Source organism: Podarcis vaucheri (assembly GCF_965113315.1).
Source record: "Podarcis vaucheri genome assembly, chromosome: 1".
Lineage (NCBI taxonomy): Eukaryota > Metazoa > Chordata > Lepidosauria > Squamata > Lacertidae > Podarcis > Podarcis vaucheri.
Window position 1 is genome coordinate 71,376,076 of NC_138759.1, and position 16,396 is coordinate 71,392,471.

The following is a 16,396-nucleotide window of genomic DNA, read 5'->3' on the forward strand; positions in this document are numbered from 1 at the left end:
GACAAGCCCCCTATAAGCTCTTTGATGGAATTATGGGATACAGGTCTGATGTCTGATGGATATCCTCAAGACTGACTTTGAGCACTCTTTTATGCTATGATCATCACCATGTCACCTTTGGACAAAAGTGAATCCTTTGGAGGGGTATGAAATTTCTTCACTGTCAAACCTACCCAACTTCACATAATCTTTCAGAATTACTCTGAACTTTCTCATTTGCACTGATGTTTGGTGACTGAGGTTAAGGTGAAAGTGACTGAGTTGTCAATACTACTGAATTCAACAAATCATTATTTTATCCATGTTTATATTTCCAATTCATCATATTGGTATCAAACAAGATTTTATGAAGTATAAACCAACTGTAAAAACAAAGTATTTCAAATGTAACTGTACCATGATGCAAAAATATAATACAGCTACAGGCCATGCAAACAAAGCCTTCAGAATGCTATGGAACTTACTTTAGCTCAGCTTATATCACAAGAGAACCATAGAATAGTATTTCCCTTGTACACCTCAGCTGGCATGAAGCAAATCTTTATGCCTACATTCATGACTGGACTCCAAATAATGTGCAAAGCCTGCTGTTATTCCAACAGTCAAATTAGTAATGCATGCATCTCAAACACAATTAGCTTGAAGAGTCTGGTATTATCCCAGCAGTACTATTTCTAGCAAATAGGTTACTTCAGCAGCCATTATGTACTTTTTAAAGAAATGAAATGGCAAAGAAGGATGAGTTGAACTTTCATCTCAAAATATTAACACACCATTGTCATGTAATCATAAGCACACTGAAGACACAGAGCTTTGTATGGAGAAATATGTATGTTAGTTCTACCACTGTTGAAGGATAACTGGTAGTACAAGCGTTTTCCCCCACCAAAACACCCATACCTATTTTCTAAGACCGTATGGGTTCTGTTCATATTATCTAGGTTACAACAGCTTTAAAATCTACTTACCATTACGTATTTTTGCCCACGGTCAAATAATATTAGCATACATACTATAATAAATAAATAAAATACTTGCCTGCCTGTCTCACTGGTAAATCCAGTTGCTCCGACATAGTGATTTGAAGGAGAGTTGAAACGAAGTTCACTGATTTGTGAGCCTGTAAAGTAAGTGAATACGGTGTAGTCAGATGTCAAAATAATTTGTGGAAACCATTACAAATAAAGCTTTGTAGTTTTCAGAGTGCTGTATGTTCTTCAACTAAAGCTAGACAGCAGGAGGTGGGGGCCCAACTCTTTAAGAAACAGCACCCAGAGCCTCTTAGCAGAGGACACACTTCTGGTTTCCCCCCTCTTCCATTTCCTATGGGCGTGCTTCCCTTCTGTTTTCCTCCCGCTCCCAGACGACTTTCCCATTTGGGAGAAGAGATGCCTATCACATTTAATGCCCTTTACTCTGGCATAATCTTATTAAGAGCTGCTATTTGGCTGCGTGAGATGTTATCAGCTTTAATACAGGAAGTGGAAATATATGCATCACTTTCTCTTGCTCCATTACCTGCATTTTCAGCTTTATACACTTAGCAAAAAAACAACAAAAACAAAAAACACTTTACAGAATTAAGGAGGAGGCAGAAAGGGGACAAGCATCTGGGGGGAAAGACTTTGGCAATCCTAACCACCACTGCACCCAATGTGTTTTGACTACATGTGATTTTGGCTTTATGTGCTATCCCTGGAACATAACCCCCCACATAATTTGAGAATTGACTGTACTCAAGATTTCTCTACCTCCCACACAGCATGTCTGGAAAGATGGCAGCTCAGGAATCCTTCCCCTCTACCCTCTATTACAGTTTGATTTTTGAGCTGCAGACTATTCCTTCTTCCCCTCCACATTTCACAAACAAAGGTGCTCTTCCCTCCTTCCTGGTTTGAGAACATTGTGCCTGTGGCTAGGACCTTATCTCTATCTCAAGAGCATGACACTCCACTCTTATGAATCTGCCAATGTTTATTAGGAACATGCTGTTTATTAGAAACATGCAACACAAATCTATGCAGAATGAATCAAAGTTGAGTTTAAAGTCCTAGGGTGTGTGTAAGAGACAATTCCTGCTGTTCACTCCAAGTGACTTACACACATGTAGTGCCAGGAAACATTTTGTAAGCATGCTATCTTCCTCCTCAACAAATTTATAGGATTTAAGATGAGACTACTAAAAAGAGCTTGAACAACAATTTAGGAAACCAACACAATCTTATTCTTGATGGGGTGGGGAAAGTCTCAGACTACACATATCAACCATGAGTACTGATTAAGAGATCTTGTCACAGAGGGATATTTGCTTTAGAGGAACATCACAGAAATGGAAAAAACTAACTGCTCCAAGGTTTGCTTTAAAAGTTTCTCCAGAGAGATCAGAGGGGAAATTGTTCTTAAAAGTCCTGCTACAAATAAATAGGGAATGGCAGCAGAGAGAATGCCCACAGCCACTCAGACTGGATTTAAAAGGGGACATAAAAGTAGCAAGCAGATATTCAGAATCCCTAGCCCTATAAACACACACAATTGGCAGCAAATATTAAAAAGAAAAATACATCTCCAAGCACCTGCCTGCCCATTTTTAAAGAAGTCCCAGCACTCACTTTAGGAATATCACAGGTTAGAGTATTGAAGGAGGGGAAGAGTATACAGATCAATGGCTATAAGCCTAAGCCCTTAGTTTCATTAAAGTCCAAACTACAATGATCAGCCCTCTTGCAACAAAGGTGTCAGCTGTAGTGGAAACACAGGTATCTTTTGATTGTTGAAAGAATTTTAAGGTCTCAAATATAGAATAAATATTAATATCCATAAATGCATACATATATGGTGCATTTAATACATACAGGGTGAGTCTTTTAAAAGAGGCCCTGTGCAACATGTGTACTCGGTATCCACGGGGGGCCTCTTTTAAAGGAATCACCCTGTATATATTAAATGCACCACACACACACACACACACACACACACACACACACCACGTGTCTGAAATAGTATGGGAGAGCAATCCTGAAACCATTTTGTCTCTCCCAATTAGCTCAAATATTCCTCTGCAGTAAGGGAGGCAAATTGAGAAAGCCTTCCCATTGTCTTTTTGCTTCCAAGCAAAAAAGGCCACATTTGTGTATGAATAGGGTGAGCTTCTGACCTGGATTCAGGAACTAAAGTATTGACCATCACAAAAGAATGGCCAGACTGCCCAGGTAATGCAATCAGTGACTATTATTAAGTATCCTGGCAGACAGGATTTCTGCTGTAGACCACCTTCTTCCATGATGTATATATGATGTTTCAGGGGGGTGGTCTTGGACTACAGGGTGGACAATTTCAAGTGTCTATATAAGGGCTTGTGCACCATTGTTCAGGGTTCTCCTCCCTCCTGCATTGGTGAGTGGGGACCCTGTTGCAACAGTTCCTTTAATAAAGATCAGGCTTCCAAGCTGCTTTGCTTCTCAGTACAGTATACTCTGGCTGGCCTCTGTTACTTTCTCCTGCAGATAGGGAACCTTAGAAGGGCTCTATACAGGCTCTGGAATACCCTATAAGGGAAAAGCAGCAGTTTTTTCTTATAACATGGTGTTGTGACCACTACAGCTGTCACCTTTGCTACAAATGGACTGATAAATCAACAACTGTAGTTTAGGTGCTAATGAAACCATTAATCTGCATCTTTTAAAGCTCTTAATTTGTACAATACCAAAATTAACCATCCAGGAAAAGAAAATATAGAACTGGAAGATCACCTTCTGCCACCTAACATTGAAGGGGCCTTAGCCCTATGGATGAGACAAGTTTTTCTATTGCATTGTGGCACTACTCTTTGACTACTATTGACTTTATATTCCATTCACATTTCATTCACCATCTAAAATTCATCTCCAGCTTTGCTAGTGTAAGGACTGTCATCAGTACTCCACTTATGTTCTCTACCTTACAAGTGTTAAAATTAGTGCTAAAAACAGATCTGAATAATTGTCTTCTATATTTTTTATCTTACACTGGGGAAGGGCTGTAATTCAACAGCAGAACTTCTGTTTTGCATGCTGAAGGTCCCAGGTTCAAGTCCCATCATCTCCAGGTAGGGTTTGGAACATCCTTTGTCTAAAATGCCAGAGAGGTGCTGCAAGTCTACTGTAGACAATACTGAGCTAGATAGATCATTTGTCTGACCCAGTATAAGGCAGCTTCTTAATGTTCCTATTTTTCAAAAGAGATCAGTAGCTATTGCTTCACCATATCATGCTGCAACCAGAAATCCCCTTTACAAGCAGGTACTGTCTAACCCAATTAAATCTGCACAATATATATTCCATTCTATTGCAAACTATGTATTTTGGTTTTTCATCACATTCAAGAATACGTCCTCCTTCTATATCTTTTTTTTTTATAACATCTAGCCTGCTGAAGAGTTCTGGTGAATTTGAAAGATGCTCAAATAGGCCACTATTTTTGGATCTCCAGGTGTTGCTGAACTATATATTCCATCATCACTGACTATTAGCTATGCTTGCTTGAGCTGGTGTGAACTGTAGTTCAGTAATGTCTGGAGGGCCAGAGGTCCCTGACACCTGGTTTAATAGATCAATAGGGTGACAACTTCTTCCTTCTCTTACTAGAGGCATGTATAGATCAGTAGATTCTACTGTACTGGCAAGAACAGTTTCTAAAGCAGAATGATTTTTTCATCGCACCTTCCAAAAGCACCATTCGCCCTCATTGTGTGTATGGAGAAACTAGGACAACTCATTGTAAAATATTTTCCCTTTAACCACCAGACAAAGCCGAGTCATCTTAGGAGCCGATTACAAATCCAAGTTGTTTGAACATAATGAACTACTCACTGGTGACTCACTTTTAGTTCACTGCCAATATAAAAAAAATTGGCATAGTGACAAACAGGCATGACATAAAAAGAAACCTATTCAGCAGAACAGCATGAACCCAGAACAATCTAATCTTGGTTCAAATATGCTACCTAAAGAGGTGTGATATCATCATGCTACTGATACAAATTTGGAAAAAGGTGCATTAGCTTTAAGCCAACCACTTCTCTTTAATAGAGGATGCATTCATTCATCAGACTTTGTTGTTATTTTATTATTGTTACTAACTTAAGACATGAAGTCTTGGTAAGTCATAACTGAGAGAAAATGAGACAATGCTTCTGATCTGATCTGCATGGAAATATTGCTCTCTTCCAAGGTGCTGCCTTACTTAACTTGTTAGAATTATAATCAGAAAGACTGCCCTTGTAAACAAACTGCAAGGCTGGAAAATGCAAACACGTTAAAGCAAGAGGTGCAAAATGGCATGCAATGGATGCTGTTAATTTAGGAATTCAGTTCAAGCAAAAAGGTGATATTGTATCATCTGCTATTTGTGTCAGTGTACATGAAGCTCTCTCATTATAAAATGCTTAATAAGGTACAATTACAGCCTCAGCCATATTAAAGGTTAGGGATTTTTATTAATGTAACTTCAGGCAGACTTTGGTATAATCACATTTTTAAGGGAAAAAATAGTTTTAAACTATATTGCATATAAACAACATGCCTGTCTAAAATTGGAAAGCTGAGAACATGGAATAAAATGGAAGGTGGACACTTCTTTGAATTTCAGTCAATATTTCCATTCCAATCTTCTGTACACTTGTTTTTCAAGAACATCATGAATGCTTGCTAGATTTCTCTGGATCATATTCCAATTTCTAACCAACATTCAATATGGAGACTACTTAATTTTTCAAGGTTTTCTTTCTCATTGTCCCATTTTTCACTCTTTCGCCTTCTTCCTTCCACGTGCTGCTTATTAAGCATCCTCAGAACAGCTGCTGTAATACAAGTGTCCAGCAGCATTTCAAATTGCCACATTTGTGTATGCTTTCCTTCCTTTATACCAGCCTTTTATTCTCACAATCTAAAAGAGAAAGACTTGAACAAATTGTGGCTTATCACTGGTGTGGCACAAATTACATCATAATGCAACCCAATTGTCTCAGTTCATCAACAGAGAAGATAGTGAAGCTTCTCTTATAAAACCCTTCCATGCAAAAGCTCGTGTTATGCTAAGTTTTAAAAACACTTCTTAGTTTACTACACAGGTAACTTGCATCTTACATTTATTTAACTTATAAGCTTTGCACGAGTGGGGAAGGAATAAATAATAAACGGAGGGCAGAGGAAAAGCACTATCCATTTATTTATTTATTTCCACCCACCCACCCACCCACCTGTCTGGCAGCATCTAGTGGATAAGTTTGGGAAGGAGGCATGTGGTCTCTGGAAGGGATCTAGAGCCCTCCCTCCTCACTCCCAAAGCAGGGCAAGCACTTAAATGACTTTGCAAAGGAAGCGGGAGGGTTCCCAAAGCTGGGCAAGCAGTCCTCCACATTGCAGGGGGCTTGGTTCCAGGGGTTCCTGGCTTTACACATTTTTGTGTATATGCATGGACCCCTGGAACCGAACCCTTGTATAAGAAGTTACCTGTATTGTACTTCTTGGTTTGCTATTACTGACAAGAACCAGAACTGAAATGCAATGATGTCTGAAGGCACGAATAAATCCTACATATTCAAGTCCTTCAAATAGGTTAATACAGTATGGTAACAATGGAGGGAAGCTACTTCCTAAGACTTGCCATTTCATATTGCATTGTTATTCACATGCGTGCGGAAGAACCTGAAACTAACTGAAAAATATCTAACATTTTAAAGAAAGCCTATTTATCTTGTTTAAGAGTAAACAAGATAAAACACCCTGCCTTGTCCTCAAAATGCTGTGTCATGGGCATGACTTCCTAGTTGTTTAAGAGCCAAGGAATCCAGTGACATTTCTAAAATCTATGTTTGCTATGCAACCTTATTAACAGAGTTGTTCTTACCACTCTACCGCATGTTACACTACTCTTTCAGGAACTAAACACATTTTTAAGTATTATTTCTTATCAAAGTTCACTTACTCAAAAGTTATGTAAGATCATATTTAATGTTTTAAGCAAAGCTTAAGCCACACAAACCACTTTGCTCACTCTGGGTCATTCCAATTTTACACCAACATAATAGCTATAACAAACCGGCTTCCTAAAAATAAAATAAAAATGAAGCTCAATCACAGGCAATCTAAAAATATTTATCATAATTTGGTAACATACAAGCAAGTCACTTAAGCTATAAGAATATTTCAAGGAAAAGGCATTTCAACTAAACTTCTTTTATAAAGAGAATGGTAAAGTAAGTGTTATTAATATGTTCCTGTAGATAATAGAAGGTGGGATACTACAAAAAACTAAAAGAACCATTATCACCACTTTTAGTTGCCATGGTTTACTGACATTTTAACTAAGCAACAAAAAACTACAACAGATTTTTAAATGTTCTATTTTGGCATCTTTTGATGGCAGTAATCACTTCAAGTCATTATTTACTTCTTAACACAGACCTCCAAAACCTTTAAAAGGGTTAGAATGTCTGAAGATAGGGGAAAGAGGAATGAGATTATTAGGATGCATTCTTCAACTAGAAATCAGAGGGATTACTACTAATAAGCATTTTCTTTTTCTAGTTTGAAGAAATCTGGAAAACCAAAGCAAATGTATAATTGCTTGCTAGGTATTCTTCTGAAGTTTGTGGAAGAATTAATAGTGACCTCTCTTTCTTCCACACTAACATTTCACCAGGCAAGCAAAAAACAAAAACAAAAAACCCAAACAAACAGCAAAATAGGCATAAACATTTAAAACAAGATTAAATTCTATCCAGCCACTAGCAGGACAGGAGGGAGTCTAGGACCCAATGAAGAAGGATGGTGTTTACTGTCTCCCAGTAGGAAACTAGGCTGTGGCAGTACATATAAAGGCAGTTTTGACAGCTGGCACTAGCCCAACATTTTGTGGAGGCTGGAGATAAGCTAGAAGGGAGGAGGAGGAGGAGGGGTTAAGAAACCTCTGCTCTCTATCACCGAAGCTTTTCTTCTTTAGACTAGGACTAGGAGGACACATTACACTGGAGAAATCCAGTAGCTCTCAGAAAGTAATGTGCTCTAGATTCCTTACATTGTAGGACTCTACACAATATGCAAAAATTAGCATTCAATTGCCAACAAAAGGCACACACCAACTATATGAATCTTGAAAATTGAAGAGCAATTCTCAACACTTACTTACAAATAAGTTCTGCTGAACTCAATGAGGATAATGTCTGAATAGGCAGACACATGTGAGGTTGTAATATAAGTTATATTTAAATAAGACCGCTATTCACAGTGCACCACTATGCACTTCATCAATAATCTTAAACCAGGGTGGGGAGCCTGTGAACCTCAAGATCTTGCTGGACTACAACTCCCATTATCCCTGACCAATGGCCATAATGGTTGGGGATGATGGAAGCTCAAGGGTCACAGATTTTCCACATCCTAAACTTTGAGACTTATGTATGGCACATCTGTTTAGCTACCTATTGCATTTATCTCTCACACTTCCACTAAAGAACCCAGGACAGCATTTTAACCTCACAACTCCATGATATATGTATGTATGTATTTCATAAAACTTATACAGTATAACTACTGACTGCAGAAAACCTCAAAGTGATTTACAACAAGAATGATATACATTAAACTGATATATAGTGGCCTTCAGTCAAGCATTAATGGCAGAGTGGTAATTTTCCTCATTCAAGTCCAATACTTGATATATGGTTTTCAACCAAAGTGCAACCAGTCCAGCAATGGACATTCCAGCTGCAACTGTCTACTGCTCAGTTGTTGCTGGCCAGCTGTAAACTGATTATGAGTTGCATCCAACACTGTCAGAGCCCAAAAATGCACTTCTGCTGATGCAAAAAGATGTCACAAGCCTCTCCTCCCACTCCTGCCCTCAAGATCTACTTGAAAAGTACTTGGGGAACCCTCCAGAACAAATTATGGGAGCACAAGGGGGGGGAGAGGAAATGAAGTCATACAGCACAAGCAGGTGTGCATTGCTGAATTTCACCTTATAATTTTATTTTGCTCAAATGTGATGTGATGACATGACATCTACTCCAATCATATATAAAGGGCTGTTTAGTGAAGGCCTGTGGTTCAGTATTAGGGAACATGCTTTGCATGAAAAAGGTCCCATACTCATTTCTTGATGTTACCAAGTACAGTGGTGCCCCGCAAGACGAATGCCTCGCAAGACGAAAAACCCACTAGACGAAAGGGTTTTCCGTTTTTCGATGCACTTCGCAAGACGAATTTTCCTACAGGCTTGCTTCGCAAGACGAAAACATCTTGCGAGTCTTGCTATTTTTTTCGCTTCCCCCCCCCTTTTTCTAAGCCGCTAATAGCCTTTTAGCCGCTAAGCCTTTAATAGCCGCTAAACCGCTAAAAGGGTTGCTTCGCAAGAGGAAAAAACCGCTAGACGAAGAGACTCGCGGAACGGATTATTTTCGTCTTGCGAGGCACCACTGTATGGCCAGGAAAGAGTCTCAACTGAAACCCAGAGCGCTACTGTCAGCCTGTGATACAAGATTGAACTAGATGGACTAACACTGTTGCATGATATAAGACTGCTTCCTATACAGTTTTCCTATGTTAAGCAGCAGATGAAAGCCCATTTTTAAGACTAAGATGAATAAGGTAACTGAACCCTTCATTGTACGTGATCAGCTACCTAGTTACCCTTACTAAGAGCATATTGGAGTTTCGTTTTACCACATATAAGCATAACTGAAAGGTCCACAAGCACCATAGTTAGAACCTATTAATATCATTAAATACTGAATGAATTACTTATAACAATAAATGACCTAATATATGAACAAAGCTCTAGTCTAGGGTCAATGCACATTTTTCAGAATAAGACTTATTGAACAAAGCATGCACAATATACACAAGTCTTTTTATTTACCTATATTGATGGACATCTCACAACTTTGAGAATAAAAAAATCAAATGACAAGAAAGTTTCCAAAATTTTTTTTTTAATATCTACATGAGAAAAATGATAAAAAGTTTCAACCTGTATACATAGTACTTCTCTGTAATCTTTTTATTGGCATTATTTATCAGGATAAAAACCCTGAACGTGCATTTACTGTATATAAAAGACCTACATTTGAAGAACAATGTTGTTAACATTTTGCCATTACCTATAGAGCTCAGACAAGAGGCGAGGGCTTTGCTATTTAAACATATGCCAGGAAAACTATGGGCTGTGCTTTCAAAATGATATAATGCAAGTCTGATTAAAGCTTACAATATAATATCATGTTTCAATGCACAGAAAGCAAGTCTAGACCATTAAGTGAACTGGTACCACTTCTAATGCAGTATTTCACTCAACTGGATCACAATATTTCCTCTGGCAAAAGCTTCAAGCTCTAAGCATATTTTGCACTTACGCTGAACATGATCATAATTCCAAATTTCTGCTTATCACAAGTTGTGTAGCGGCCATACTAGTGATCTTTTTGATACTACAATATTAATGTGTATATTACTTTTGTTCAAGAAACCCAAAATGTTGCATATTAGCCACATATTAGCATATTTCCCAGAACTGTATGCAACTGTTAGTTTATTAATTCAGTTTCATGCCACAAGCAAAATATGATGGAACATTGGAAGGTGTACTTTTTTTAACCTATGTAGATAAATAGACTGAACATGTTTGTTCGCAAACAGCAGTAATTTTAAAACCACAATATAAAAATAGACCTAGAAAAGCAGCTTTCCCCAATTCCTCTTGAAGCCATGACACAATCATTTCATTTTCAACACTGCAGGCTACATGACCACATCTATGTTGACAAGACCACATCTGTTGACAAGTCCAAGCCCCAGTCTTAATTGGTCAATAAGTATGTCTCTTTTATACCTCCATAGTGATGTCACTTCCTACACTTTCTGGGTTCTAAAACCATTATTACCTATGGTGACTCAGGTATCGCCATTCTACCTTTCCAGAAAGAGTGATTTACCTTATCATAAATCACCTACATCTGTTCTGAACCATGTGTGTAGTACAGGCCAAATGACCTATTGCAAACCAAAGAATATGAAAAGCATAGCAGACTCTCCTACTGTCAGCAATATAATATAAGCTGCCACTGGAAGAGTACTATCATACTCAATTATGTGACTGTTGCCACATAGGCCCAAGTCAATTCAGATAAGGTATTAGTCAGTCAGCCATACAAATATATGAGGAGATAGCCCATTTGGGAATAATTTTACTGTCTATATGAAGCCTCCTTTCATTCTAATTTTTAAAATGTAGGTCTTTCAAATGTTTCAGTAGTGTACATTCATCTTCAGTTAGCTTAATCGATGGAAAACCAAGGGAAAGCATGGTGTGCAAGAAAGTCCCACAAACCATGTGCCGAAAACAGTCTCGTCCACCGTTCTCCTGCTGCTTTCTGCAGCCTCAAAGCTTTCAGGCTATGTTTGGAAGTTGTCTGTTTAAAAGAACACCACACTTTTCAAAGCAGGCACCACGTTTTTGAAATTATACCAAACATTAGCATCTAGTTAGTTTTTATTCTTTTAATAAAAATACTGTAGTTTGAAATGCCATTAGAAAGTCCATCAGCTGTTCACTCAAACACACAGCATCATACTGATGTTTTGTTACTCCTTTCAATTTGAGAAGCATGTTAACTAGTTTATGAGTAACTATAGCATTTATACTAACTCCTTAGGAATTATTTGAGAAGACTTGTTTTGGTAAAGAGTAAGTTTCTCTGGCCTAACTAGATTTCAAGTCTCAAGGAAGAACCTGAACAGAAAGGAGCCCAGAAACTGTCCCAAATGCAGTTTCTGAGTTACGAAGTTCGCTAACCTGCAGTCAAGCTGACAGTTCGGTGCTGAAGTCTGTGTGCTGCATTACTTATGGAACCATTTAATTCCAAAAGCCTTAACAGGCTTTCCCTTCCGATCACTAGACCGTCTCAGATCTCTTACAGGGCTCTATTACCCACCAACCTCCTTTCAGCTTGCCTAACCTAAAAACTCAGAAGTTGCGCCCATATATGGGCTAACAGCATCCTAGGCTACCGCTTTAAAAACCCACTTTTCGAAAGGGGCAGTTTAAAAACTCCGTAGGTGCCACGATCGGGCGCTCCTGCCTCGTTGCCCAGAGGCGGCGGCGGCGGCACTTGAGCGGCTTCAGCCCCTGCCACGCTTCCCCCCGGGGTGGAGGAGGCTGCCATGTGCCTGAGGACAATGCTGGAGGGAGCGCGAAGGCGGCCTGACAGCGGGGCCGACCACGGGCAAGGCCTTCCCTTCCGGCCCGTCCACACTTCTTCAGCAAGGCCTCTCCGCTCTCCCTCCACGCCGCCTACTTCCCTCTTCCTGCCCACGTTTCGCACAAGGCAGCTCGGCGCGGCGGGGCGGCTCTCCTGCTGCCACCGGCCTCCTCCCGCAGCAGCCCCTCCGCGTGTGCGTGTGAACGGGGAAAGTGACACGCGCGACAACCCAGTTTCACCCCCCCTCCGGCCAAGTTTCCCTTCACTCCGGAGCTTGGAGGTGACCTCCCTTGTACCCTTCACAGGGCTCCCCCCGCCAGGCTCCCTTCCCCTCGCCAGACCCACCGCGCACGTAGCCTTCCCCTCACCCCGCCCGGCCCCGCATGGCTGTTCCTCGGCTCCCACGCCCCATCTGCCCTCCGTCGGCGCCCGCGGGCCTAGGGCTGCCTCCTGCCGCCCGCCCGCCCGCCGCCCGGCCTGGTCGCGGGGTTGCCCCTGTTGGCGCGCTCCGCTCCCGCCCCGGGCCGGGCCGCGCTGGCGCCTTGGCCGCTCACCTCGTTGAGCTGCCTCTCGGCCGTCTCCCGCAGCGTGGAGTCCATGGTGCCCCGCAGGGCCTCGATGATGGTGTTGGGATCCATGGCGGGAGGGTCGAGGCCCGGCGAGGCGAGGCGACGCGGAGGAGAGCAGGGGCAGCAGCGCCGCTCGATGCGCACATGGACCCGCCGCTCCACAGCGGCAGCCGGCGGCGCGAAAGGAGGAGACGCGCCAAGGCCCCGGATAGAGCTGCTGCTCGCGGCCGCTGGGAGGCCCGACGCCTTCCGCTCGGCTCTTGCCGCCGCCGCCGCTGCCGGGCATCACGGGAATTGTAGTCCGTTCGGAGCGCTTCCTCCCAGGCCCCCGTATGCCACTCAAACGGGGGTGGCGCAAGCATTGGCCGTGCAGAGGGGGGAAACGAGGACAACGTGTAACGTGTGGATGCTACGTGTGTAGAATAAGGATCAGGAAACATAGTGCTTTCACTGGTTCCATTAGTGCAAATATAAACGACTCTCCCTTGTATGTTTTCGGATAAGGCAGATGCGAAGGAGGGTGCTAAGAGGCAGCAAAAAGTGATGGACCGAGCCTTGGAACGCTCTGCTTCTTCCTTGGGTTTTCTGTCCGCCCGCGTTTTCTACTGCTGTAACGTTGGACAACCAACCGTCAGCATCCATGTGTGGTATTGAACACTGGCCGCATATATGCAAACACAAGCTATTAACGTCATCAATCACCACTATATTAATCCTATAGTGTTTTTATGGCTATGCCCAAGTACATATTCATGGTTTTATAGTCTTGGGTAATCAAATTCACCCCAACGCTCATCCTACTGATTTGCAGCCCTTTTGACCTGTTATACCCTTATTCTCCCAAGAAAAGATCCAGTCAAGCTGGAGCCTGCAGGCCAAATCATTATGTCCTGCACCTTCTGCGGGCCAAATTTGATAGGTGGGCAGGGCCTTCCTCATGTCAATCAGACAGAGTGCACATTGCCTTTCAGAATATTCTATAAGGCCTAACCATTAGCTAATAGGGGGCTTTGGGGGCACTTTAAAAGGGGCTTTGCAATGCCTGGCAGTCAGCTGATCTGTGCGGGCATATACACATACATATGTGTGTGTGTGTGTGTGTGTGTGTGTGTATATATATATATACACACACACACACACACACACACACAGGCACTCACAGCTTGGCAGAAATGGCCTCACAGGCCAAAATGGAGAGGCCTGTGGGCCAGAGGTTCTCCACCCCTGAGATCACTTCCAGCAGCTAATTCAGTGAAATAAGTCTTACTACCCCTCAACCTGTACCTAACTTAATTAGAAATCTGGCCTTCCAACCATTGTAGATTATATTGATTGCTAATTTTATTTAAGGCTTTGCTTCAAAAGATATTTGCAGATAATTCATCTGAAATTAGCAGAACATGACCTAGTTTCTCTTTTGCATGGTTTGCCTGCAACAAACAAAACATGGTTTGTTTAGCTTTACCATGGTTTGTTTCTTCCTAACAAACAACAGTCATAAGCCATGGTTTGTTGTTGGGTTATGAACCTTGGCTTGTTCCATCATTTCAAGAGCAAATGAAATGGAAAGAGAGACAGAGCTGCACATGAACTTCCGATGTGCCTCAGTACAGTCCTCCCAAGATTTCTTCCGTTAAAGTTTTGGAGCTGCAGACCTCCTAATCCATACATCAGGGGAGCCTCTTGTAGCACATAACTCTAATCTCTGGGGTTCATGATGTACATTTTCTAAAACAATCTTAATATATTCAAAAATTATTCATTCAGGTCAGTTTAATATGTAAAATCTGCTGCCAGAATAATCTCCTACAATATTTTCAGTTTGAATAGGACTGCCTGCTACTCAGAGTCTCACCAGTTAAGAGTTGGAAGTAGGCAAGTCTTTTGCAAGCGATGAGTCAACACTTAGATGAACTTTAAACAGTCAACAGACTAATGCAAGGAGGGAGGAACCAAGACAATGAGAGCCTGGGGAGAAACAGCATGATGAAAGATGAAAGAGACAGAGGAAGTATGTAATGAATGTGAAAGTATAGGTAGGAAATTATTATAGTATAGAACAGAATATTATTATATGTAAATTGCTTTGCTTTGGTATAATTACACCATAGATAAATAAATCTGGAACAATTAATACAAACAGTATTTTCAGATCATTTAAACATAGAAAATTAGTTATTGTTCAAATCATATAGAAATCTATCTTATTCACTCTTTTGAGAAGTCACCTTGCATCTACCTATACCATGTTGTGAAATCTACCCCTTTTATGACAAAGAAGATGAAACCCAAAATCTTCATTGTGTGGAGGTGTGGTGTGCACAATCTCACTCTCCACTAATTTGGAAACGAGTTCTTATGAAACACTCCACTTCCACGTCTATACATTGAGTATCCTCCCTATGCACTTCCAGTTCTGTAAATTACCGTATTTGTCCTTGACACTAACAGCCTATCTCTCTGCCCTTCTTCCTGTCTGTATCCCTTCCTGCCTCTTTACTCCTCCGACCCAACCATAGTTAGCCTCTCAAAGTCTCCTGATATGTTACTCTGCCTATTACTCCTTTGTGATCCTTACACATAAAATATACAGTACGTACAAGAAAAGATAACACCTTCCAGAACACCTGTGTGAAACCTCTTTTATTGTTCATTTTAATATTTACCACCTTGATAATGTTAGGTTAATAATATTTTTATTGTATTTATTTATCAACATGAGTTTGACCAAACTGCAGGAGGCAGTGGAAGACAGGAGTGCCTGGCGTGCTCTGGTCCATGGGGTCACAAAGAGTCGGACACGACTAAACAACTAAACAACATTATTATTATTATTATTATTAATAATAATAATAATAATAATAATAATAATAATAATAATATTTACATTCACAAACCTTGTAAGTAATTTTGGATATAATCATGATGTTTCTTGTAGTAACTAAAGATGTTAGGGGGACCACCCAAAAAGTATGTTTTTTTAAGAATACCCTGAGTCCTTCAAAAGTCATCTTAAAAGGATCAGAGCAGGTGATAAAATTCTAAATGATAAAATTATTATTATTATTAATTTAAATAAATAAAATAAACATAAAAAATTCTTTGCCAGAGGTCATTCAAGTGTTGAGGCAACATATTGGTTTGTGTCTAGCCACGTACTGTATCTTCAAAAGTTCTACTTTTGAGATTAGTTCTAGTGAATTCTGATAGCACATAGTTGAGGGTTTGTGGTTATTTCTCTTTCTTCAACTGCAAGAAACCATCACGGTTCTGCTGGGAACCAAAGTTAAAATATCCAGATCAAAATAAATATCTGACCTGCAGTGTTCAAGATGAATGCACAGATTTCATGCAGATTGTTGCTTGTGGGGTGAAATTAGTGCAGTACTCGTAATCTCCACACCACCCTCCCAAATAAAACACTAATCCTGTTTAGCAGCTAAATCCACAGTGGCTTTTCATCCTCACATTAACTGCTGTAAGTGACACTATGTGCTTTCCAGGACAGACCTTTGGGCTAGTTCTGTTTACTAATCTCATTATAAGAAATGCTCCATCAAGTGTTGGGAGTATTCTGCTAGTGATAATTCAT

The 16,396-nt window shown here is 40.7% G+C and overlaps 1 protein-coding gene across 1 annotated transcript in view; it reads right to left on the bottom strand.

Annotated features, from left to right (window-relative positions):
- The window catches only part of IPO7 (importin 7), a 39,765-nt gene extending 26,877 nt beyond the window's left edge, over positions 1-12,888 (bottom strand). The window contains exons 1-2 of the mRNA XM_082192961.1: positions 12,790-12,888; positions 1,039-1,120 (exon numbers count right to left, since the gene is read on the bottom strand). Coding sequence (XP_082049087.1) covers positions 1,039-1,120; positions 12,790-12,873 — 166 coding nt within the window. The 5' untranslated portion in view covers positions 12,874-12,888. The remainder of the gene's footprint in view (positions 1-1,038; positions 1,121-12,789) is intronic.
- Positions 12,889-16,396: the final 3,508 nt, after the last annotated feature.